At 35.9% G+C, this 21,850-nt stretch overlaps 5 protein-coding genes across 7 annotated transcripts; 1 reads left to right on the top strand and 4 right to left on the bottom strand.

The window, feature by feature from the left end:
- Positions 1-1,225: 1,225 nt before the first annotated feature.
- LOC106363954 (pumilio homolog 11) lies at positions 1,226-5,781 on the bottom strand. Its single transcript, XM_013803604.3, has 5 exons — positions 4,295-5,781; positions 3,710-3,872; positions 3,454-3,617; positions 3,092-3,341; positions 1,226-3,005 (listed from the first exon to the last, which is right to left on the bottom strand). The coding sequence occupies exons 1-5, from the start codon at positions 5,164-5,166 to the stop codon at positions 2,898-2,900; spliced, it is 1,557 nt and encodes a 518-aa protein (XP_013659058.2). The 5' UTR covers positions 5,167-5,781; the 3' UTR covers positions 1,226-2,897.
- A 3,238-nt stretch (positions 5,782-9,019) lies between these two features.
- On the top strand, positions 9,020-9,865 carry LOC111209667 (putative defensin-like protein 274). The gene is made up of 2 exons (XM_022709694.2): positions 9,020-9,166; positions 9,304-9,865. The coding sequence occupies exons 1-2, from the start codon at positions 9,094-9,096 to the stop codon at positions 9,462-9,464; spliced, it is 234 nt and encodes a 77-aa protein (XP_022565415.1). The 5' UTR covers positions 9,020-9,093; the 3' UTR covers positions 9,465-9,865.
- Positions 9,744-10,797, bottom strand: LOC106362570 (4-hydroxy-3-methylbut-2-en-1-yl diphosphate synthase (ferredoxin), chloroplastic-like; the record flags this gene model as incomplete). The annotated part of the gene is made up of 5 exons (XM_013802448.3): positions 9,744-10,059; positions 10,142-10,246; positions 10,354-10,452; positions 10,538-10,697; positions 10,778-10,797. Coding segments are annotated over 5 exons (522 nt in total), but the record flags the coding sequence as incomplete, so codon positions are not given.
- Positions 10,798-13,280: 2,483 nt separating this feature from the next.
- On the bottom strand, positions 13,281-17,727 carry LOC106365752 (4-hydroxy-3-methylbut-2-en-1-yl diphosphate synthase (ferredoxin), chloroplastic). 3 transcript variants are annotated; one of them, XM_013805237.3, is made up of 21 exons: positions 17,493-17,650; positions 17,278-17,360; positions 16,989-17,208; positions 16,754-16,911; positions 16,543-16,649; positions 16,342-16,442; positions 16,185-16,261; positions 15,986-16,105; positions 15,672-15,902; positions 15,474-15,590; positions 15,316-15,390; positions 15,168-15,245; positions 15,012-15,071; positions 14,873-14,935; positions 14,644-14,788; positions 14,435-14,573; positions 14,265-14,342; positions 14,034-14,193; positions 13,850-13,948; positions 13,637-13,741; positions 13,281-13,549 (listed from the first exon to the last, which is right to left on the bottom strand). In XM_013805237.3, the coding sequence occupies exons 3-21, from the start codon at positions 17,179-17,181 to the stop codon at positions 13,445-13,447; spliced, it is 2,211 nt and encodes a 736-aa protein (XP_013660691.1). In that variant the 5' UTR covers positions 17,182-17,208; positions 17,278-17,360; positions 17,493-17,650; the 3' UTR covers positions 13,281-13,444. The 3 variants fall into 3 exon arrangements, with proteins under 3 accessions (XP_013660691.1, XP_022565353.1, XP_013660692.1); XM_022709632.2 differs by lacking the exon at positions 17,278-17,360 and having other exon boundaries at positions 17,493-17,727; XM_013805238.3 differs by lacking the exons at positions 17,278-17,360; positions 17,493-17,650 and having other exon boundaries at positions 16,754-16,924.
- A 502-nt stretch (positions 17,728-18,229) lies between these two features.
- Positions 18,230-19,958, bottom strand: LOC106365751 (threonylcarbamoyl-AMP synthase). The gene is made up of 5 exons (XM_013805235.3): positions 19,744-19,958; positions 19,209-19,449; positions 18,962-19,137; positions 18,586-18,877; positions 18,230-18,490 (listed from the first exon to the last, which is right to left on the bottom strand). The coding sequence occupies exons 1-5, from the start codon at positions 19,817-19,819 to the stop codon at positions 18,430-18,432; spliced, it is 846 nt and encodes a 281-aa protein (XP_013660689.1). The 5' UTR covers positions 19,820-19,958; the 3' UTR covers positions 18,230-18,429.
- Positions 19,959-21,850: the final 1,892 nt, after the last annotated feature.

Raw genomic sequence — 21,850 nt, 5'->3', positions numbered from 1 at the left:
GTTTTCATGTACTTCTCCCTATTGAATTCTTATTGCTCCATTAGCAGACAATCCAATATTAGTTACATTTCCAAATATCATAAGCGTTGACCGTTAGGTGCCGAAAGCAATATCTCAAGTGTCACTCAGATGAACACTCCTTCATCTGTTGTTTCCCTCTGGTTCCTATGCACCTCACACGTGACAATTCGTTATGCACACCCTATATGTTTATTACCTACTTCCTCTCCTTGTTTATGAGAGAGGTTGATTAATCATTGGGATGTTAAAGGTCAGTTTCATAATAGTACTCATGTTACCACCTTTCTATCATTGATACCTTTTCTCCACCATCCTGAAGTGTATCTATATTTTCCTTGAGTTACACAAGAAAACTTCCCCTTTTAAAATTTATTTTCTTTGGTTCTAGGTTTTTTTTCCTCTTTTTTTTTGTAAGTTCTATTATTTTTGAAAAGAAAAATTGAAATATAAACAAAGATAAAACTCTCTCTGGTTTCATGAATAATGTATTGATATTTTTTTGTTCTTTGGTAACAAATTAGTTTTCAATAATATTTTTATTTTAATTATAAATTTAAATATTAAATAATTTTATTTAAAGGGCAGCATTTTTTAGTATGCTTTAGGCGCCATTTAGGTCCGGACCGGTACAACAATGTAAGTGGAATGGAAGGTGAAAAATCCTCTGGAGGTGGAAAGAAAGCTGGAATTGCCTTTGGAGTGATTGCAGCAGCGAGTATTGTCTGCGTTGGAGGATACATGTTGAAGAAACGGCGAGATAATATTCGTCGATCTCGATATGAATACGTAGCCACTGAGTTTTTCTGAAGAGTTAGAAACTCACTCATGGTTCTCTGGTTATTATTTTAAAAATGTTTTGGTTTATATTTGTTTTTTTTTTTGAATTTTTTTGTTTGTTTGTTCTTATAATCATTTTGAAATTTGAGTTTTTTTCTATTTTGTTTCTCCAAGTTTCACTATAGTTACTTAGTTGATTAGTGATTATTGTCTTGTATCCACGAACTACTACAACGGTATTATTACCTGCTGTCTTCGGAGCCAAGAGATAGCAGTTCTTAACTAGTATACCAAAACAATTTTCTTGTACATGATATGAGTAGTTAATAAACACTTTCATATAAAACACTATTCACGTATCCCTGAGCCAGCCTGCAATGTATAAATAAATAGTACTTTAACCATTCTAGTATTCTACACATTTAAAATATATTTTAATGTATAAATGTGAATCTTTGTACTTATTTACACAAATTTTCATATTTAGAAAACATACCTACATTTTTGGAGGACTTTTCTAAAAATGTAAGACGGAATTTTTTGTGTTCATTTATATAACATCTCAAATTTGGTTAGATATGCTAATATCTTTGATCCTTCTTAAAACCGAGTGGCAGCCTTGACCCGAGCGAAAATGTGATGTATCTGGAAACTCGGGGTCGTATATAGATTCGAGTACTATTTTGATCGCATCTTTCATGATCTTTTCTATAGGTAGATATCATGTTTCAATTAAAAATAATTTTATATTACTTGAATGTTTATAAGCTATAAAGTTGTTAAGTAATTCAGTAGCAGATTCTTTAGCAAAGATTTTTATATTTTTTCTTTGAGATTTGTTTTATTGATTGCTTTGTTATGGTCTTATTACTCATATCACTTTAAATTTGAGTAGTGATTTGATGTTGAAAAAATGGTAACTGATTCATCCTAAAATATGACAGCTAAAATGTTTTGTTTTCGTATGTAATAAAACAGATATTCAAGTAGTATGTATTTAGGAAGGATAAACATTCACGAAGTAGTGAAAAGTTTGTAGTTTTAAAAATATTTTTTATTTACTTTTCATAAATGAATATTTTTATTTTAAAATAAATTATACGTTAAATAAATAAATTTTGGAAAATTTAAAAATATACTTTTCATTATTGATAATTTAATATGTTCAAGTTTAATAAATATTATTTTGTGATTTATACAAAAACTTCTTTGCTACTATTATTGAGATTTGCATTTCAATATTTCTGTTTTCAAAAATTTTAAATATAATAATAATCTATTGGAAAAGGAAAAAAAAACTGTTGGAAAATCAAAAATTTCTTTGAAAATTAAAATGAAAGACAAAGGAGACTATTTAGTTTATCTTGAGGATTCAAAGGATATGGTTACTCAAATAAGGCAATGGATTAGCCCAGTTTACACAATTCAAATGGCACGCCGCACGCATACGTCACGTGCTTTGCCTAAAGAAGAACTCTGTTGCCCTGCGTTTTAGAGCTCGGTTTTGGCATAAAAGGAAACGCAGGGAGACAAGATTCAGAGGTTGGTGAGGACTGAGGAGAGACGAGTTGTGTACTTGATTAACAAGTTTTGGATGGTAGTTTGTAATGTTTACTATAAAGTTAGTAATATATTGCATTTTTTGAATTAAAAACCCTTGCAAGATTAAGGCTTTAAGTTTGAAGCATGAACTCAGTAAAATCTCGTTTATATGTTTTAGTTAACTACATGTTACACTAAAAAGATACCAAACTACATCAAACCGAACAAAACCAAATTATAGATAATTTGTCTTTGATTTCATTTCTGCGATAACCCGATAAAATTGAAAACCGAAGATACCGAACCAAAACCTAATCATAAAATCTCCATCTCATTCTATTTCAAAAACACAATTTAACTCAGGGAGGAAAATGTTAACCACATAAAAACATGACTCGTTAGATCAATTTCAATACTAGAAGATAAACAACATCCAAAAAAGACAAGAGACAACAAAGGGGATCTTCTGTCTTGTATGGATCATAGTGTCATGTCCTACATCTTCAGCAAAACAACAATACTTTTTTTTTTTGCATTAGGGGTTAAATCTGTTATGATCATTTCCTCAAGTGGCGGCTCTTGGAGAATATCCTCTTGCAATATGGATTCATCTTAAGGTTTCCAAATGTACGTACTTTATCCACCAAGCTCGCCCGAACATAGCCCTACGCAGTCCAAAACGCAGTTTATGTTACTCTGTTTTTCTGAATGTACTTATAAAAATATGATCACAGGACTGAGAGTAAGTAACCTTAGCTTTAGATAGAGCGGACTGGATAACATAATTAGCAAAGGGGTCCTGAAGAAGACGCTCGAAGTTTGGAACAGAGACGAGCTCGCGGACGATCTGGGATCTACTCACTGGATAATGTATAAGACATTTCTCCACCACATGACTACTAAACTTCTGTGTAGCCAACCTCACATAATTCCCTTTTAACTCAAACATTACATTTACTCCCCCTAAGTTCTGCTCTATTATGTATTGCACCACATAGTTCCTGCGATCAAATTCACACACAAAAGGAAGGTATAAAGTTAAAGATGTGACCATTACCCATGCAATTAAACCGATTAGTATGAGTGTATTTTCATAATTATTATAAACGTTACCCGAAAGGGTCTTGTGCAAGGTGGAGAGAGTTTCTGGCTATTTCAGCAATGAGATTCTCACGTTCCGCACCAACCGAGTATTTAACACAGTGTTGCAGCACACAACATCCATGTTTATGAGTTGCAATTGTGGCACAGAACCTGGTAGCACCCTCCAAAATGAACTGCACCAAAATAAAATAAAATTATTATTATTTTAATACTCACTCATCAAATTTAAAGAAGGCGAGGAGGAGGAAGAGATTATGTTTAAAACCTTGTTATCTTCAGGGGAAAGGAATTTTAAGCAACTTTGAATAACATGATTTCCATTTAAATCTCTAACGAGAGAGAGCAAACCCGGTTTAAGAGCTAACTTAACCAGATTGATTTCTGTCTTTGTTCTCACTGTCTCAATCAGCTTCTGCACAACTCTTGTCCTGCTCATTAACAAAAAAAAAAAGAAGGTTTCAGCTTTTATCTTAACCGAAGATTTCCAAAAAACATGAATCATCAAGTCAAAGTCCATGAACTTGAAATGTTTTGTCAAAAGGTCTCTGATTTGTCTCAAATCAGTAAAAACAATTCATCTTTTTCTACCAAGAAGTGCTGACAAAAGATCTCAACTTTTTTTTTTCCCTTTCTATAAACATCATAGGATTTTATCTTTCACGAAAATCAAGAAAAATCCATAAAGATGCAACACACAGCTTCACAGTTTATATGAATAATAACTTCTGAAAAATAGAATATTCTCAAATAGTAAATGCTTTAATACTTATGTGTACTATATTCCTGTTAAAATATTATTACCGTGTAAGCATTAATTAATTAATTAATATTTAGAAGTAGTAAAGCTTACCCATAGTTGTGGAGGGAGATTTCGATAAGCAAGCCAGGTGTGGAGGTCAGGTTGATGAGGATTTTTGTTCTCTGTTCTTCGTTGGAGATTAGGATAAGCTTTTGTATGAGAAAATTCCCAAACTGATCCATTCCAAGTTCGATGACATGATTTATCAATCCTCTGAATATAACCATAACATCAAGGGAGCTTCTTTCTTGCATCAGTTTCTGTAAAAACCGACAACCCAGCTGATCTTTTGCAGTTAGGTAGACAGATCCGTAGATTCCAAGCACGGACACAAGATCTGGAGACAAAGCTTCCTTCATGCATTTAGAAGAAACTCCTCTCACTGCTGAAAGAGAAATGTGTCGTCGTGGGTTTTGTTCCTGCTCCTCGAAGAGGTGGTAGTAATCTCTGTTTCGACGTGACGTGTTCTCTGTAAAGCCTCGTATGTGGTTGTTAGGGAAGTAGTCTTCCCGAGCAAGCAATCCAAGCATGCGACTGTTGTCACCGTGAGAGCTCTGCGTTAGACTTTGACGATGAGAAGAACCACCAAGTGTCAATCTGAAACATCCATGAAGATTTTCCAGAAAAGGAGGATGGGATCCGGTGAAACTACTCCTTTCTTCATCGTCGGAGATACCCATTTTACTGAGATTCTGACACAAACCAGCTGTTGTGTTCATGTTTTTGCGAGACGGTTGGTTCACGAATGGGTTTGAAATCGACGTCAAGGAGGAGGAGGGTGCAGAATCACCAGAAAAGCGAAATCTGGCAGAGGCACAAGTCGGAGGAGCTCCCTGAACGTCAGTACTGTACGAAGTTCGTCCTCTCAACTCATCAGGTAAGAACTCGAAATCGTCCATGAACTTCTTCTTTTCCTCAAACATCAAATCTTTAGTTATATGTAAGAAGATAGCAAAAAGAACAAATTAAAGCAGAAGCCAAAAAGAAAGAGATTTGTTTTTTTTTTCTTTTGCTGGAATTTTCTGTGCTAAAATGTGTTTTGAGGGTACGGAGAGAAGTCTGTCTCTTTTGTTTTTTCTTATGGTGTAAGAGAGAGACGGCGTCTTCTTCTACAACTGTTACTGCGTTTGGAAGAAAAAAGTTGAAGAGTGATAAAAGAAAACTAAATATATATTTTTAAAAGGAAAAGATCATTCATCCGTTTCTTTTGTTTATATATTTAAATTTGTTTATGAATTTTACTATATATCATTCCTACTGTGTTTTTGATAAATGTTGTTTTACAAATATGCACACAGATTAAGAAAACATTTAATTTTTTAAGTTTTCTAAAAAAAACATCATTATATCTACTCTTTTTCAAAGGAGAAAAAATCATTACATCTACTCAAAATTTGACCAATACTAAATAGACTACATAAAAGAGGAAAATCTCTAAAACAATCATGTTAAGTTTTTGTCACAAAAAAAAATTAAAAGAAAAAATAATCAAAATAAGTTTTCCTAAATAGACAAAAGACCTTTCTATCCATTGATATATATAAATATAAATAATCTATTAAATAAAATACAAAAATAATCTTTTTTATAATTTCGGGTTATATATTTTCAAATTCAAACATTTTTATAAAAGAATTTCGAATTCTTTTTTTTCCAATTTTTTTTCTCAAATTTCCTTTTTAAAATTCGAAAATACTTTTTGAAACTATTTTTAAAATTTTATTTTTAAATTTTCAATATTTATTTTCTATTTTAAAAAAATTTAAACCCAACCCTAAAGCATCATCTGTAACTTTAAACTCAAAGTATATGATTAGTTAATCATACGGTGTAAGAGTATATTTATCATTCAATACAAAAAAAAATTGAGTCATTTTTTATTTGAGGACTAGATTGCGAAGAAAAACTTGGATTGGAGTACCATTTCTAATATCATTGATTATATAACATAAATTGTTATTAAATTTTACTTTAAGAATTTAAATCGTCATCTAATCTGAAACATAAATATTCTCTGAAGCATCAACTATTTAAAAATGGAGTAAGTTATTTGCCCTACGTCCGGATTGTATATCATACAATATTTTTGTTGATAGAAAGATATCTCTGTTAATTGTCTTGTTGACTTTGACGTTAATTTTCTATGTTTTCTCTTTTCATACAGTTTCTGAGTGATTTAATTTAATTTTTCCCAGCTTTGTTGATAAACCATTGTCACTGAAGTAATGCCATATGAAACAGCCGCGAGTACATTGCATATCAAATAACAATGAGTGTATCAACAAAATAGAAAAACTGTACATAAGATAAAAGTCCATTCGCATATGGAGTCCCAACTGAACTCCATCAAGGTAGAATACCATCTTACTTTATATCATTTTACATTGTAATTTGAGAGAAATCCTATCCAGTTTACTGAGATTCTGACACAAACCAAGATCAAATGTATTCAGCTCAAGAAGGTTTCTGAGAGACTGTTGGTTCGCTAATGGGTTTGAAATCGACGTCAAGGAGGCAGAAGTCGGAGGAATCACTCCGAAGCCCCAAATCAGGGAGATGATGAATGTCAGTGGACGAAGTAGTTCGTCCTCTCAAATCATCATCAGGTAAAAACTCAAAATCGTCCATGAACTTCTTCTTTTCTTCAAACATCACGAAGTCAAATCTATAGTTATATACACACAGCACAAAAAAGAACAAAGCAGAAGCCAAAAAGAAAGAGATTTGTTTTTTTTTCTTTTGCTGGAATTTCCTGTGTTGTTACAAGTGTGTTGGGACTTACAAAGAAGGAGATATGATACGTTTGAGGGCACGGAGAGAAACTGTCTCTTTTGTTTTTTTGTCGTATGGTTAGGAAGAGACGGCGTCTTGTTCAACTGTTAATACAGCTTGGAAAAAAAATTGAAGAGACATAAAAGAAAAGAAAAAAAAAAGATCATTCATCTGTTTCTTTTGTTTATAGATTTACGTTTGTTTATGGCTTTTACTAAATACTACTCCATATGTCTTTTAACAAATTAAGAAATGATGTGATTTTAAGTTGATTTATGAAGTTTTAGACATAGAAGACATTCAAAAATCAACTCATGATTCTAGCTAACATGTCTAATCTATTTTTATAAAATTAGAAATCCAAATAGAATCAAAATCAAGTGATTTATTTGATGTCCAAATAAACTGACGAAAAAAAAAATTGTATGGAAAGCTTATCTCTCTTACAGGCTATAAATGCTTATTGCAAGAACTTTCTTTCTCATTCATGCATTGTTTTGTGATTTCCAAGACTAATAAAGTTAGATAAAGTCCATTCTCTCAGATTTCAACTCTATTCATGTACATAAGATGGATTCCCAACTGTATTCAATCAAGGTAGTATGTCATCTTACTTTATATTTCTTTTGTTTCATTAAAAAATGTCATTTTAGTTTTTTTATTTTGTTTCAAAATAAGTGTCATTTTACATTTTCAATGCAAATTTTCTTATTAATTTTTTTTAGTCTTTTAAATAATCAATAGATATTTAGTTAAACCATTTTCATTTTAATAATTATGTAATATAAAAGAATATATTAGTATATTTTATTATCTTTTAATCTGCATGAAATGTGTCTAAGTAACACTTAATATAAAACGGAGAGAGTATCATTTTATGCCGTAATTTGAGAGAAATCCTATTCACTTACCACAGCCTAGATGCCACATGAAGGTAATTCGTCAAGACTCTTCGGTAGTTCGGTTCCTTAGCGAGCTGCTTGATAATATTGTGTGGTAAGTTCTCGTTACTTGCCTGAGCACTAAGAAACACCATAAAAAGGAGACAAATCAGAACATGTAAACTTTAAAGGCATTTCATGAAGTTTCAGAGGAAGCACAATTCTATTTCTAAGCAAGAAATAAATAAGCAGAGAAAGAGAATTACGATGGAGAATAATAAGTGCAAAAGGACCCTCCACAGAAGTGATCTTTCTCCTCAGGGTCAGATAAACAGGCAGAAGCGCCAATGTGATGGAATCCTTTTGCAGGTCTTCAAGACTTGAATGCGATCAAACTGAACCAAAGGCCACACAAACACTTGACATTGGTATTGTTTACAAAACATCAAGTGTCAACAAAATTACGTTTGGTCTTTACTTTATTGAAGATGATTTAATTGCGTTTAATAGTATATTGTAGAGTATAGAACTTGTACATTATATATAAACATTAACAAATTATTAGAAGAGAATACAATAGTGATTAGCGTGTAACGTGTAATCAGATACTGTCAAATGTGATTTTAGGGATTAAGTAAAATTAAAAAAAAAATTATGTACACGATGGATATTCGAACCCAGCCTCCCACAAAGCAAGAATGCACAACCAAACACTAGGCCATCAACAATTTTAGGAATTTGGTGGCCGGTTATATAGTTAATAAATTGGTGGCCGGAAGCAGTTGCTTCATTTGCTACTAGCAAGGGCCAGCAAGCTCTGCCCTCAAATATATCTTACGATTAAAATATTCATATTTTGTATAATTTTCCAGGAAAATGAAAGCTAAAAGAATTTGACTTGAGTAAATTAAAGTTACTCTTTCTACCATCCATTCGTTCTCATTCTCACTAAATTTAGATGTAAGAAAACGAAAGCTAGTTCTATTTTGAGGAGATTAATTTTTGTTTACTGCGACATTAACCATAAATTATCTTGACTATTTTTGAAAATAGCAAAAAAGAAAAAAGTGAAAATTTACTATCTTTAAAACTAACAACAGGATATAAAACCACAAAAGTCGATCATAATTTTCCAAACACAAGAATTCGAGTTGAATATCTTGCACTTACTACAAAAGAAAACAAACTGCAAAAAAAATGGCGTCATCAAGATTTCAACTTGTTGCCCTTCTCGTGATCTTCTCGCTCGTTATTTCTGCCCAATCTCAAGGTGTCTAACCGTTCCCATTAATCTTTATTAGGTTTACCTTCAAAGATGTTCATTTTTGTTGCTACACCATGTATTATATGTGTCATGGTCACAAACCTAATACAATTTCCTTGAATTCAACTGAAAAAAAAAAACAGAAAAGGATATACTGGACGGACCGTGCCGCTTGAGAGGAACGTGCAAACAGGACAGCGACTGCGACGTTCATTGCCATCGTAGCACCGACCCTCCAGCCATGGGCGGCCACTGCCTCTTGGCTAGACCCTCTGGTCCCGTTTGCTGCTGCCTTTTTGATTAATCCGATCCTTTTTAATTCTTTCACTCTTCATGATCAATAAAGCGAAGAATAAAAGAAGCGATATAGTGTTTCTTATAATTTTTTTTTCTTTCTTTACCACATAGACTAATAGACACTTGTATCATCATGTCATGATAGTCTTTTTTTTTAATTGTAAGAAAATGGCTATTATTAGTGAACATTTATATAATTTATTTATATTTTCTTAAAAGTTTTGTTTTTGTTCTTAATTCATCTAGGCCAAAAGAAAAATATCATTTCTTCTGCAAAGATAGCAACTTCTGCTAACTTGCTTGTGCTGTATTATTTAAACCTCAGAACTACCATCAGTTGAGAGATTTGGCCATTGTTGAATATGATGCAATAGACAACAAATAGGTATATGTATATATACATACATACATACATATATTATCTTCTTCTCTATCTCTCAAGTTTTCAGAAAATAATAATCCATTTATCCATCTTTGCCATTGGCACTAACACTGAATCTACTCATCAGCCACGGCGGGTCGACCCAACGATCATGTTCTTTGATCAGACCGATCAGAGCATCAGTTGCCTCCGACATGGCAATCCCACGCTTCACCACCGTCTGTCCACAAAATTTAAAACTTGAATACATAAACACACTCACTTCAAAAGATCAGGAAACTCGAGAGTAGTAAAGGTGCCACCTTTCCAACGTAAAGGTCGATTTTCCCGGGAGAACCGCCTACATAACCGAAATCAGCATCAGCCATTTCGCCAGGTCCATTCACAATGCAACCCATTATTGCAATCTGCACCATTTTCCAAAACTCCATTCGTTTACACAATCCAACAACCAGAAAGAAAAACATTTTCTTGAAACACAAAAAGAAACAAAGGTTTTGTTTTTTTTACTAACCGAAACGCCAGGCAAATGCGAAGTCTTTTCTCTGATCTCAGCGCTGATTTCTTGCAAGTCGAACAGAGTTCTTCCACAAGACGGGCACGATACGTATTCCTGCAACAAACAATTCACTGTGACTACTTTTTCATTCTAAGGAAGGGTTTGAGAATAATAGAGATTCGTTTGTGCTTATATATACCGTCTTGGTGTTACGCATCCTGCAGCCTTGTAACAAGTTGAAAGAAGTGTTCCTAAGAAACTCGAAGTCTTGATCAGGTGCTTCTAGCATTACACCATCTCCAAGTCCATCCACTAGAAGTGCCCCAGCGTATGTCCCTGCGTGGATCACCAACTCGTCCCTGCATTGTTGCGCAACAAGAAAGAAACCATCATACCGTATATCAAAGTTCTGAGGAGAGGGTTTCAGTCGCTATCTTACCTGTGAATCCCTGTTTCCAATCACTCCATAGTACTCTTCAACACCTAATAAGGACAATGCATGCAATATGGACTCTAAAGATGCCTAATTCCTAATCTATATGATCAAAATGTACAAGATATGAAGGCTAAAACATGTAAATATGCAAGATATCAGGCAAAAGACTATGTACAAAGAGAATGAATAGATTTCGATGAAGTGTTTGCACCAGTGGCAAGAATTGAAACTATTCGGCTCTTAATAGCCCTCGCAGCAACGAACAGTTGGGAGATACATCACATGGACGTGAAGACTGCTTTCTTGAATGGAGATCTAAAGGAGTTAGTGTATGTAACTCAACCCGAAGGTTTCGAAAAGAAAGGAGAAGAGGATCGAGTGTATGTGTTAAACAATGCTTTGTATGGGTTACGCCAGGTACCCAGGGCATGGAATGTGAAACTCGATCAGGTTCTCAAGGAGATGATATTTGATAAGTGCACAAAGGAACCATCAGTATACCACAAGACGGAAGGAGGAGACGTCTTGATCATAGCCATATACATTGATGATCTATTTGTGACAGGAAATTCGCTTAAGGTGATTAGGCAATTCAAGGAGGAGATGTCTAAGAAGTTCAAGATGTCAGATCTAGGTAAACTAACGTACTACCTTGGCATAGAGGTGATTCAAGGAGCAAACAGAATCAGAATAAAAACAAGAAAGGTATGCTCAAGGAATCATGTGTGACATGAAGATGGAAGCGTGCAACACAACTCAAATTCCAATGGAGGCGAATTTGAAGATCTCAAAAGCTGAAGATGAACGAGAGATAGATGCTACCGAGTTCAGAAGAATCATAGGATGTTTGAGGTATCTGCTTCACACAAGACCCGACATGTGTTACGCAGTAGGTGTTCTTAGCCGATACATGCACAATCCGAGAGACTCTCACAGACAAGCCATCAAGCACATACTACGGTATGTGAAAGGAACAACAAACTTCGGTCTGTTTTTCAAGAGAGATGGGTCAAAGAGTGTCGTTGGTTATAGTGAGAGCAGTCAAAACATTTATCTCGATGACGAGAGGAGCACGTCAGGACATGCATTCTACTACGGTTCATCACTGATCACTTGGACATCGCAGAAGCAGCAACCGGTTGCATTGTGATCATGCGAAGCAGAGTTCATGGCAGCAACAGAAGCAGCGAAGCAAGCTATATGGATCAAGGAACTGTTGAATGAGATACTAAGCAAAGAAGGTGAGAAGGTCAAGCTTAGGATCGACAACAAATCAGCCATTGCTCTAACCAAGAATCCAATTTTCCATGGAAGGAGTAAGCATGTACTCAAGAAGTATCACTTCATTCGTGAGTGTGTGGAGAACGTGCAGCTCGAAGTGGAGCATGTGCTGGGTGTTGAGCAGAAGGCCGACATCCTTACCAAGCCATTAGCAAGGATTATGTTCAAGCAAATGAGGAGCTTAATCGGAGTTCAAGAAATTGATCTCCCTAATTCAAGTTAGAATTAAGGGGGTGAATGTTGGATAATTCCAACCTTGTGGAAACTTAACATATTATTAGATGTTCAATATGTTAAGATAAACACAATAAGAAAACCTAGATATAGGAAAATAAAGTTTCTATTTAGGTATTCATATCCCACATGTTAAAGAAAATTGTCTTTCATATAAATATAGGTCTAATGGAGAGGTGTTCCATATGATCTAAGAGAAACATATTGAGAGATTTAGTTTTGAATAGTTTCTAAAACTAATAATAAAATTTGTTTTTATAACTCTTTGTGTTTCTAAAAGATTTGAGTTTCTACAAAAAGTTTTATCATTTAACTAATAACAACAACACTGTATAGTATTGTGTCATGGTCACAAACCTAATACAATTTTCTTGAATTCAACTGAATAAAAAAAAACAGGAAATGATGTATTGGACGGACCGTGCCGCTTGAGGGGAACGTGCAAACAGGACAGCGACTGCGACGTTCATTAATCATTGCCATCGAAACACCGACTCCTCTATGGCGGCCACTGCCTCTTGGGTAGACCCACTGGTCCCGTTTGCTGCTGCCTTTTTGATTAATCCGATCCTTATTAATTCTTTAACTCTCCATGATCAATTTTTTTTTTTTTTAGCAAAAGACAAAAGTAGCATGATCAAATAAGTTCTTAATTTATTTACGTTCCAACTCCTAATAAAGTGAAGAATAAAAGAAGCGATTTTGTGTTTCTTATAACTTGATTCTCCAAATAAAGTGAAGAATAAAAGAAGCGATTTTGTGTTTCTTATAAGTTGATTTTTTTTGTTTGTTTACTGCACAGACACTTGTATCAATCATGTCATAGTAGTTTATTTTTCGATTGTAAGAGAATGGCTATTATTAGTGAACAACTATATAATTTGTATTTATATTTTTTTGTTGTTATTTCCATCACAGGCCAAAAGAAAAAGCTAGCAACTTCTGCCAACTAGCTTGTGTTGTATTATTTGAACTCAGAACTACTATCAGCTTAGAGAAGATTTGGCCACTGTTTAATATGATGCATTACACAACAAATAGGTATATGTATATACATACATACATACATACACATACTATCTTCTTCTTTCCCTCTCAAATTTCAGAAAATAACGATCCATTTATCCATCTTTGCCATTGGAACTAACAATGAATCTACTCATCAGCAACCGGTGGGTCGACCCAACGACCATGTTCTTTGATCAGACCGATCAGAGCATCAGTTGCCTCCGACATGGCAATCCCACGCTTGACCACCGTCTGTCCACAGAAATTTAAAAACTGTATATATAAAAACACATTCTACTTCAAAAGACCAAGAAGCTCGAGACTAAAGGTAGTCGTCACCTTTCCAACGTAAAGGTCGATTTTCCCGGGAGAACCGCCTACATAACCGAAATCAGCATCAGCCATTTCGCCAGGTCCATTCACAATGCAACCCATTATTGCAATCTGCACCATTTTCCAAAACTCCATTCGTTTACACAATCCAACAACCAGAAAGGAAAACATTTTCTTGAAACACAAAAAGAAACAAAGGTTTTGTTTTTTTTTACTAACCGAAACGCCAGGCAAATGCGAAGTCTTTTCTCTGATCTCAGCGCTGATTTCTTGCAAGTCGAACAGAGTTCTTCCACAAGACGGGCACGATACGTATTCCTGCAACAAACAATTCACTGTGACTACTTTTTCATTCTAAGGAAGGGTTTGAGAATAATAGAGATTCGTTTGTGCTTATATATACCGTCTTGGTGTTACGCATCCTGCAGCCTTGTAACAAGTTGAAAGAAGTGTTCCTAAGAAACTCGAAGTCTTGATCAGGTGCTTCTAGCATTACACCATCTCCAAGTCCATCCACTAGAAGTGCCCCAGCGTATGTCCCTGCGTGGATCACCAACTCGTCCCTGCATTGTTGCGCAACAAGAAAGAAACCATCATACCGTATATCAAAGTTCTGAGGAGAGGGCTATCTTACCTGTGAATCCCTGTTGGGAAGTTAATGTGGTGAATGACGGGAAAATTAACTGAATTCTCGGATAGGAACTCGAATAGTCTACAAATCAAAGACAAGAAGAGTATCAGTTAGCTCATAACTTTGAGCTCATCAAAAGATTGTATGGCGAGAATTTTTTATTATATTATTACCTCCGAGCTGCATGTACTCTGCTAACATTGTCTTCATTGAAGGGTACATCATGTAGAATCATCGTAGCATCGATGTTCTTGAGTACTTCAAGCTCCTCGTATGGCTCATCACCTCGTACAGAGACAACCAAGCGTGTACCTGAAATAACCGATGCTAAGAAAACCCGAAAAAAGCTGGTTTTTGTCAGGAAAGTTTTTATCCGAGTCACCTTCAGGGAGAAGCTTGTAAGCACCACCAGATAGTTCCTTCAGGTTGACAAGAACCATTGCATTGGGCAATGGCTTTGTGAGCTGCTCTGATAAAGGTGCTATGACTCCCATACTTACATCGATCAACCGTTTAAGAGCCAAACGCTGTAAACATAACTCAATGTTTTACTTTCAGTCAATATAAGATCTTTAGAGAAAACGATATGGAGAAGCAAGGGTGATTCTTACAGCCACGTGATCATCCACAGGTGGTAGCTCTCTAAGTAAGATGGAATCAACCGTTGCCAGATCCTACACAAGCATTACTCGATAAGTAAAAGAATCAGGATGCGTCTCTCATGAAGATAAAATGAACCATACATCCCACCTTGAATGGCATGCCAACGACAAGCTTTGTAGCAAGCGATCTGTAGAGGAGTTCAGGTGCCTGGAAAGAAGTGAAAGGAAAGACAATGATACGTTCTACATTTTGCCCTATATAAATGTAGAAGAAGAAGAGAAGAGTGTTTATAAATGCTCTCACCTTTAGTTGATCTAGAGAAACCGTCATCAGAACAGAACCATCACGGTGAAGTACGTTTCTGTAATCAACCTCTTCTCCCTACAATTTTCCAGGAAGAATCATTGATAACATTTTTTTATTAATTCCCCTCAAAATGTACAGTCTTTACCTCTTTCTGAACAGGTAGATCACCAGTCCTACGCTGAAAATCAAAGTAATGCCTATGCTTCTCTTCAAACGGTGCCTAATACACACAAAAGAGTTGCATTAGCCACAGTGAAGTGTAAACTATAGTAGAGAAGCATCTAAAGAAGAAATCATTCATACAACGCCTTGTTGAAGCTCAGCAGCATTTGTTCCGAGGTTGGCCAATCGCTTACACGGATCAATCTCCTCTTCTGGTGGCTCAGTCAGCGAAACTCTTATTGTGTCACCTAGTCCATCCTGCAAGTACAACAACCATCACGTTATGTGAATGATCACAAGTAAAAATGTCTTTCTCTTATGTTATGTAATGTGAGGTACCTGAAGAAGCGTTCCAATCCCAATAGCAGATTTCATCCGTCCGTCTTCACCTTCACCTGCTTCAGTGACTCCCAAATGCAGAGGATAATCCCATCCATGAACATACATCTCCGCCACGAGCAAACGGTAGGCCTGGACCATGATCACCGGGTTGCTAGCTTTCATCGAGAAAACGAAGTTGTGGTAGTCTAGTTTCCGACATATCCGTGCAAACTCAAACGCTGATTCAACCTGGTCGTGACAAAAAAAACTCATCAAATCAGACAAACATTACAAGTGGTAAAGAAGAGAAAACAGTTTCAAAGGCTTCTCACCATTCCTCGTGGAGAGTCACCATAATAGCTCATGATGCGGTCAGAAAGACTTCCGTGATTTGTCCCTATACGCATTGCCCTCCCATACTCTTTGCATTTCTCAACTAAAGGAGTGAAGACCTAAGGGAAAAAACGAGGGTTTAGACTCTGATTAATACTTTACAAGAAAAAGAGACACAAATGCTTTTTTAAATTCTACCTGCTCGATATGCTGAAGTTCTTTCTGGTATTCATCTTCTGTGTACTCTATCGTCTCAAACTGGGCCCGTCTGTCCGCTACAGTGGCAAGAACAAATCATTCGTGCTTGAGATGAAGAAACAACTGAGAGAGACAAAAAAAGAAGAAGAAAGTGTACCAAAGTTTCCGGGGTTGACGCGGATCTTGTCAAAGCATTCAGCTACACGCAAGGCTACAGAAGGAGCAAAATGAATGTCCGCCACAAGGGGGATGTTATAACTGTAACACACACACACACGTAAAAAAAAACAGTTCAGTTTCATACTACTCAAAACACCCACAAAACATAGCAGAATACTCGGTATGGGTATAAACTTACTTAAGCTGAACAAGTTTGTCTTTGATTTCAAAGCATGCGTCTGCCTCTTTCTTCCCTTGAACAGTGATCCTCACAATGTCAGCTCCTTTATCAGCTATTCTCATAACCTACAACAAGAGAACCAAGGTCTGTCAATGGAACAACACAACTCAAGTATCTGATGCATATGCATTCAGTAGATACTAAGAGAGAGAGAGAGAGATTCAAAAACCTCTTCAACGGTTGCAGCAATATCCTTTGTATCGGATGTAGTCATGGTTTGGATCCTTATGGGATGTTCGCTGCCAAGGGCAACGTCTCCAACCATGACAGTACGAGTCTTCCTTCTCACCGTCTTATGCAATGACTCGCAGTACTTCTGTCTTGGCACTTCAAAACCCCCCTAAAAAAAATCAATCACTCTGAAGCTAAAAATGCCAATTTGAATGCATCTGTTATGAAAATACCTAGGAGAGGGCTTCCTTCTGAAGCAGGTTGAAGCTCGGCTAGATCAGAGCCTTGATTCGAACTCCGGATCACTGAAACTCTTCTCCTAGCAGATCTTAAGCTCCTCACAATATTCATGCTTTTACCAAACCCGAGTTTCGAATCCGAGATGTTGACCCCGGAGAACGGAGCTGGCAATACCCCAGTCGCCATTTTTTTCCCCACCGAGTCAAAAAGTAACTGCATAATAGACACAGAACAAAATCAGCTTGTGATTAGAAAACACACATCTATTCAACTCTTCCTTACACCAAGTTTAGTCACAAAAGGAAGATCAATTCATTTATCTCGGTGAATCAACTTTCTTTTTGCTTCAATTCTGAAATCTGAATCTGAATCAGAAATCCAAAAGTAAAGACTAAATTTTTAAGTTTCAGAGAAACCAATTCTCATAAAAGAATAATACTTTACTTCGTTTTCTCGACACCCATGAACTTCTGAGAAAAGTTTGCACGAAACAGTACCTGAAGGCAGGCGCGAGGCAAGAACACGCAACTGAGAAACCAACCACAAGGAATCAAAAATAAAGAGAAGAGGGAATGTTCGAGAGACCAAGAAACTAGTGGTGGTGAGAAGAGTTTGAGAGGGATTGATTGATCTTCATTATTGTCAAATAACACTCTGTGGATAAACGTTTTTTAGACCCAACCCAAGCCGAGAAAAAAACAGAGCACAGACATGTGGAAACTAAAATGTTTTTAAATTGTAAACTGATGCCTTATATTATCTTTTCTTCAACTTTCAGCCCGTAATTAAAACATGTAATCTTTTTTTTTTCTTTTATAGTTTTCATAAAAAAAATCCTCAGTGAATTTAATTTACACGTTTTAAATTTCCTATATTAGTTTTTTCTTAAACAAATTGGAAATTATTCATACAAGATTACCAACTATTTCTAGACAAATACTACATGATTTTTTCCCCAAAGATGTACCTAACATCCCATAACTTCTTCATCTTCCACATGGACCAATAAAAAATTTTAGTGAAAATTATGAAACAGTCCACAAATTCCTTTAAATTACAAATGCTGACTATTAAAACTAGAGTTTGCACATGCTCAAAATCAACAATCTTCTCATATTACAAATGTATCTGATAAGCTATAACCTATAACCTATAACCGATGTTCAAAAAATGTTTAGACGGTAATTAGGCATTTTATACGAGATTATTGATTAGAAGAGCAACTAGATCGAACTTTTGAACACCTAAACTGATTCTTTTAAAAATCGTTTAGCAAAGATCCGATTTTTTTTTGGACGGCTAGACCAACTTTTACAACACTGTTTATAACATATGATCAAACCAATACAACCAATAGCAAAGATCGAGCAAGGAGACATAGCAAAACCTTCAAATTCTTTAAAGTCAGATCAAAGCTTAACCAGCTTTCTTCTGTTAACAGTCTTCTTCTTCAAGCAAATACATCTCAAGAATCGCCACTGTTGCTTCCTTAGCGCTGAATCAACAACAACAAAGAACAACACTCTTCTTAAGTATCATCTCACAAAGACTCAAGCATTGATCAACAAAACATCTCTCAATGACACATACCTTCCAGGTCTAATGATCTTATACTTGCCAACTTTACTCAAATCAACTATCGTTGACCCCGCACGACCCGACGGAAGCAAACCACCATCATAGACAAAAGCACAGTGCTGCCAAAGATTCTCGAAATCATTCACGCAAACGCTGCTTCTATCACCGCTTAGATTAGCACTCGTAAGAGCCAAAACACTCCCCGAACCTCTCGATACTTCTCTGATGAATTCACTATCGGGAACACGTACTCCAATGGTATCTATCCCAGGGTTTAACGACTTTTCAAGAATACTTGACTCACCTGTTTTGAAAACACCACAAGAACATTCTCACATAAAAGAGATCATATCGAAGCAACCACAGTTGAGAAGAAGAAGATGCAAACCTCGTTGAAGTACGAGAGTGACTGGACCGGGCAAGAGCGAGTCGAGCAAACCGTGAGGTAAGTGGTTTGTTGTAGCGACTCTCTTGATATCTGATACGTCTCCTACGCAGATGGCTAACGGGCTTGTGAGCTTACGGCCTTTGATCTCATAGATTCGGTTAACAGCTTCTAAAGAACTGTTTCATGTTTATACAAAGCACAGTTTAGTTTGGTTAAATGTAAAGCTTATTCAGCTAATCTTTGTTACCAAGCATCACAGGCGAATCCATAAAGAGTATCGGTAGGCACAGCGATAACTTTCTCGGATTTGATTGCTTCTATAGCTTCTTGTGCATAGGCTTCAGTTGCGGGATGAACTATACATGAATTGGTCACTACAGAGAGTTCTGCTCTCTGCAAACTCCAAACCTTATTCTTCTGCAATCCCAATCTCAATCTTCTACTGTGGTTAGCAGTTGCAAAGAATCTTAACTCGGAGATGATAGCTCCTGGTACACGTGAGAAGAGAATGCTCATTAGCTCTCATCTTCCACTGACCATAACAGTTCACATATTGGATTCAGACACGAAAGTTCCTATATAGCTCTTAGAGATAATGGACACGAAGGTTTCCGACAAAAGAGGAGATTTTCAAGTAGAAATTACGAACGAAGAGAAGCCCAGAAACATACGTTTCACATTGATAGTATCCAATCTTATCGGAAAACTAACGAACAAGCAATACACGAAACCAGGATGAGGTCACAGGAAGGAAACAAGTGAAACGGATTGAAAAAGACAACCTTTACGCAGGAGAGAATGAGACGGCACCGGTAAGATTCCGGGGAGTTTCTCGGCGAGCCTTGTGGGGAAGTTCATCGCTGTACTCTTTCACGTCGACGTTCACCGCCGTCCCGTCGAAAAAAGGGCAAAGATTTTGCCAAAGTCAGAGGAACAGAGAAGATGAATCTTTCCTCCGTATTGGCACGTGATTGTCTCGTGACCTTTTGTCAATTTCATTTTTTTTTTCTTAGTCAACATATTATTAATCCGGATATTGACCAAAAAAATATTAATGCGGATATTAAGAAATTTAAATTACAGAATTATTCAAAAATAAATTCAAAATTAATTAACAAAATTTGATCTAAGGGAAATTTTACTTTTTCACTTTTGTTAGTACCATTATTCAATTTTATCATCCATTAAATAACATTTTCATAAATATAACATTCATTAATGAATAAATAACCTTAAGTGCCCCCTAAATAAACCAGATCTAACAGAGAAAGGGAAAGAGATAAGGTTTGGGGTTCTCACAACAAATCATTCTACTTTCTCGGCGAAGAGATTGACGGTGACGGCGACTCTCACGACATCCACTCTCACGACGACGACGAAAAAATGTCTTCTCTCTCACGAGTCACGACGTCTCTCTGGAAAGAGCATCCAGTGACGAAGAATCCAAGATCATTTCTCTCAGGCGACAATAATAATCACACTACATGATTCAAAATATCATCTCAAAAATGTCGTCTTCTCTTTACGATTCTCCTCTTCATGATTCTCCTCTTCGCGATTCTCCTATTCACGATTCTCAACAAGTAAGTTCCTAAATTTGAGTATCTTTTTGTTTGTTTAAGTCATTTGTTGAATTTGTTATTTCTGTTATAAGAAAATAGAAGAAATTGGTTGAGGATTGTCATGTCCCTAGTTAGACCTAAGAGAAAGAGTATCGATAGTGAACATTGAGTTTTTGAAAAATTATAACTCTTTATAAATGTTGGTTTCAAGTCTTTTTTAGATGCATGAACTCGAGAAGTGTTGTCTTGTATTGCAGTTAGATCTAAGAAAAAGATTATCGATAGTGAACATTGAGTTTATTTGAAAAATTATAAGCCTTTATAAATGTGGGTTTCAAGTAATTATAAGATGCGTGAACTCAAAAAGTGTTGTCTTGTATTGCAGTTGGATAGCAACGAGTTTTGCACAACCTTGAGATTGCCTGGGAGGGTTTATGAAGCTAGAGAACCACCAGATAATCCCAAAGCGATAATCCATCACTCAAAGATTGATTATGTCGAGAAGGTAGAAGATACACTGGGAGCATTTTGAAGCTGGTTAAAAGGAGTGGGTTCAATTTCAAAAGAGTTGTTCCATTTTCTAATGTAGCGAAGAGTATTGACGCAAGGAGAGGATCTCTGGTTTACTTTCTCGGACCAGCCTATGAGGTTTTCACAAAGGGAATTTCATCTGACAATAGGCTTATGTTGTGAGGAAGATCAAACAATAACAGAGCCGCAGTTCAAAATAATGAAGAAGCCATACCTTTGGATGTTGGGCAAGGGTTATAAATTTACAGTGAGAACGTTGTATGAAATGTTTAAAGAGAAAGCACGAAGCATGCCAACACTAGAAAGAGTATCCCTTGGAACAACAATAATCACAGAAGCGGTAATTATGGCAGAAAACCCGAGTTCTAAAATTTCGAAAGATAGGTTGCTGCATTATATGAACTATCGCTTACCCAAGGTGGCTTGGGGTAAAACTTCTTATAACATCTTGATGAGAAGTGTAAAAAGTTTGAGTGCAAGTTCCCGGGCAGGAGATTGTTATGAAGTGAAGGGTTTTGCGCTAGCCATAAATTTGTGGGCAATGTCATCAGTGCATGTGCTTGGTATATCTTTGGGAAAACCATGCGAGACATCCTCTTCTTCATAACCGTTGTGTCTACATTGGGACTCAACAAGCACTCCGACAATAACTGAAGTGTTAAAGCTGGAGAAGATAAACAATGTGATTTTTTATAAACATCTATAAATATATTCGTGTGTTTATAAAAGATGGTAAATGTGACATGTGTTTATAAAAGATTGTAAATGTAGTTTTATAGGGACTTATAAATTTATA

Source organism: Brassica napus, chromosome C9 (assembly GCF_020379485.1).
Source record: "Brassica napus cultivar Da-Ae chromosome C9, Da-Ae, whole genome shotgun sequence".
Lineage (NCBI taxonomy): Eukaryota > Viridiplantae > Streptophyta > Magnoliopsida > Brassicales > Brassicaceae > Brassica > Brassica napus.
This window is presented reverse-complemented; position numbering and strand designations above follow the sequence as displayed.

Excerpts from the sequence above, each read along its gene's own strand:
- LOC106363954 (XM_013803604.3), bottom strand. The coding sequence starts at position 5,166 with ATGTTTGAGGAAAAGAAGAAGTTCATGGACGATTTCGAGTTCTTACCT. Across the intron at positions 3,618-3,709 it reads TTTCCCCTGAAGATAACAAG|TTCATTTTGGAGGGTGCTAC; the intron begins GTTTTAAACATA and ends ATTTTGGTGCAG. Across the intron at positions 3,342-3,453 it reads CTTGCACAAGACCCTTTCGG|GAACTATGTGGTGCAATACA; the intron begins GTAACGTTTATA and ends ATTTGATCGCAG.
- LOC111209667 (XM_022709694.2), top strand. The coding sequence starts at position 9,094 with ATGGCGTCATCAAGATTTCAACTTGTTGCCCTTCTCGTGATCTTCTCG. Across the intron at positions 9,167-9,303 it reads TATTTCTGCCCAATCTCAAG|AAAAGGATATACTGGACGGA; the intron begins GTGTCTAACCGT and ends AAAAAAAAACAG.
- LOC106365752 (XM_022709632.2), bottom strand. The coding sequence starts at position 17,181 with ATGGCGACTGGGGTATTGCCAGCTCCGTTCTCCGGGGTCAACATCTCG. Across the intron at positions 15,591-15,671 it reads GGATTGGAACGCTTCTTCAG|GATGGACTAGGTGACACAAT; the intron begins GTACCTCACATT and ends TTGTACTTGCAG. Across the intron at positions 14,574-14,643 it reads TTACAAGCTTCTCCCTGAAG|GTACACGCTTGGTTGTCTCT; the intron begins GTGACTCGGATA and ends CGGTTATTTCAG.
- LOC106365751 (XM_013805235.3), bottom strand. The coding sequence starts at position 19,819 with ATGAACTTCCCCACAAGGCTCGCCGAGAAACTCCCCGGAATCTTACCG. Across the intron at positions 18,878-18,961 it reads CACTCTCGTACTTCAACGAG|GTGAGTCAAGTATTCTTGAA; the intron begins GTTTGCATCTTC and ends TTTTCAAAACAG. Across the intron at positions 18,491-18,585 it reads AAGATCATTAGACCTGGAAG|CGCTAAGGAAGCAACAGTGG; the intron begins GTATGTGTCATT and ends TTGTTGATTCAG.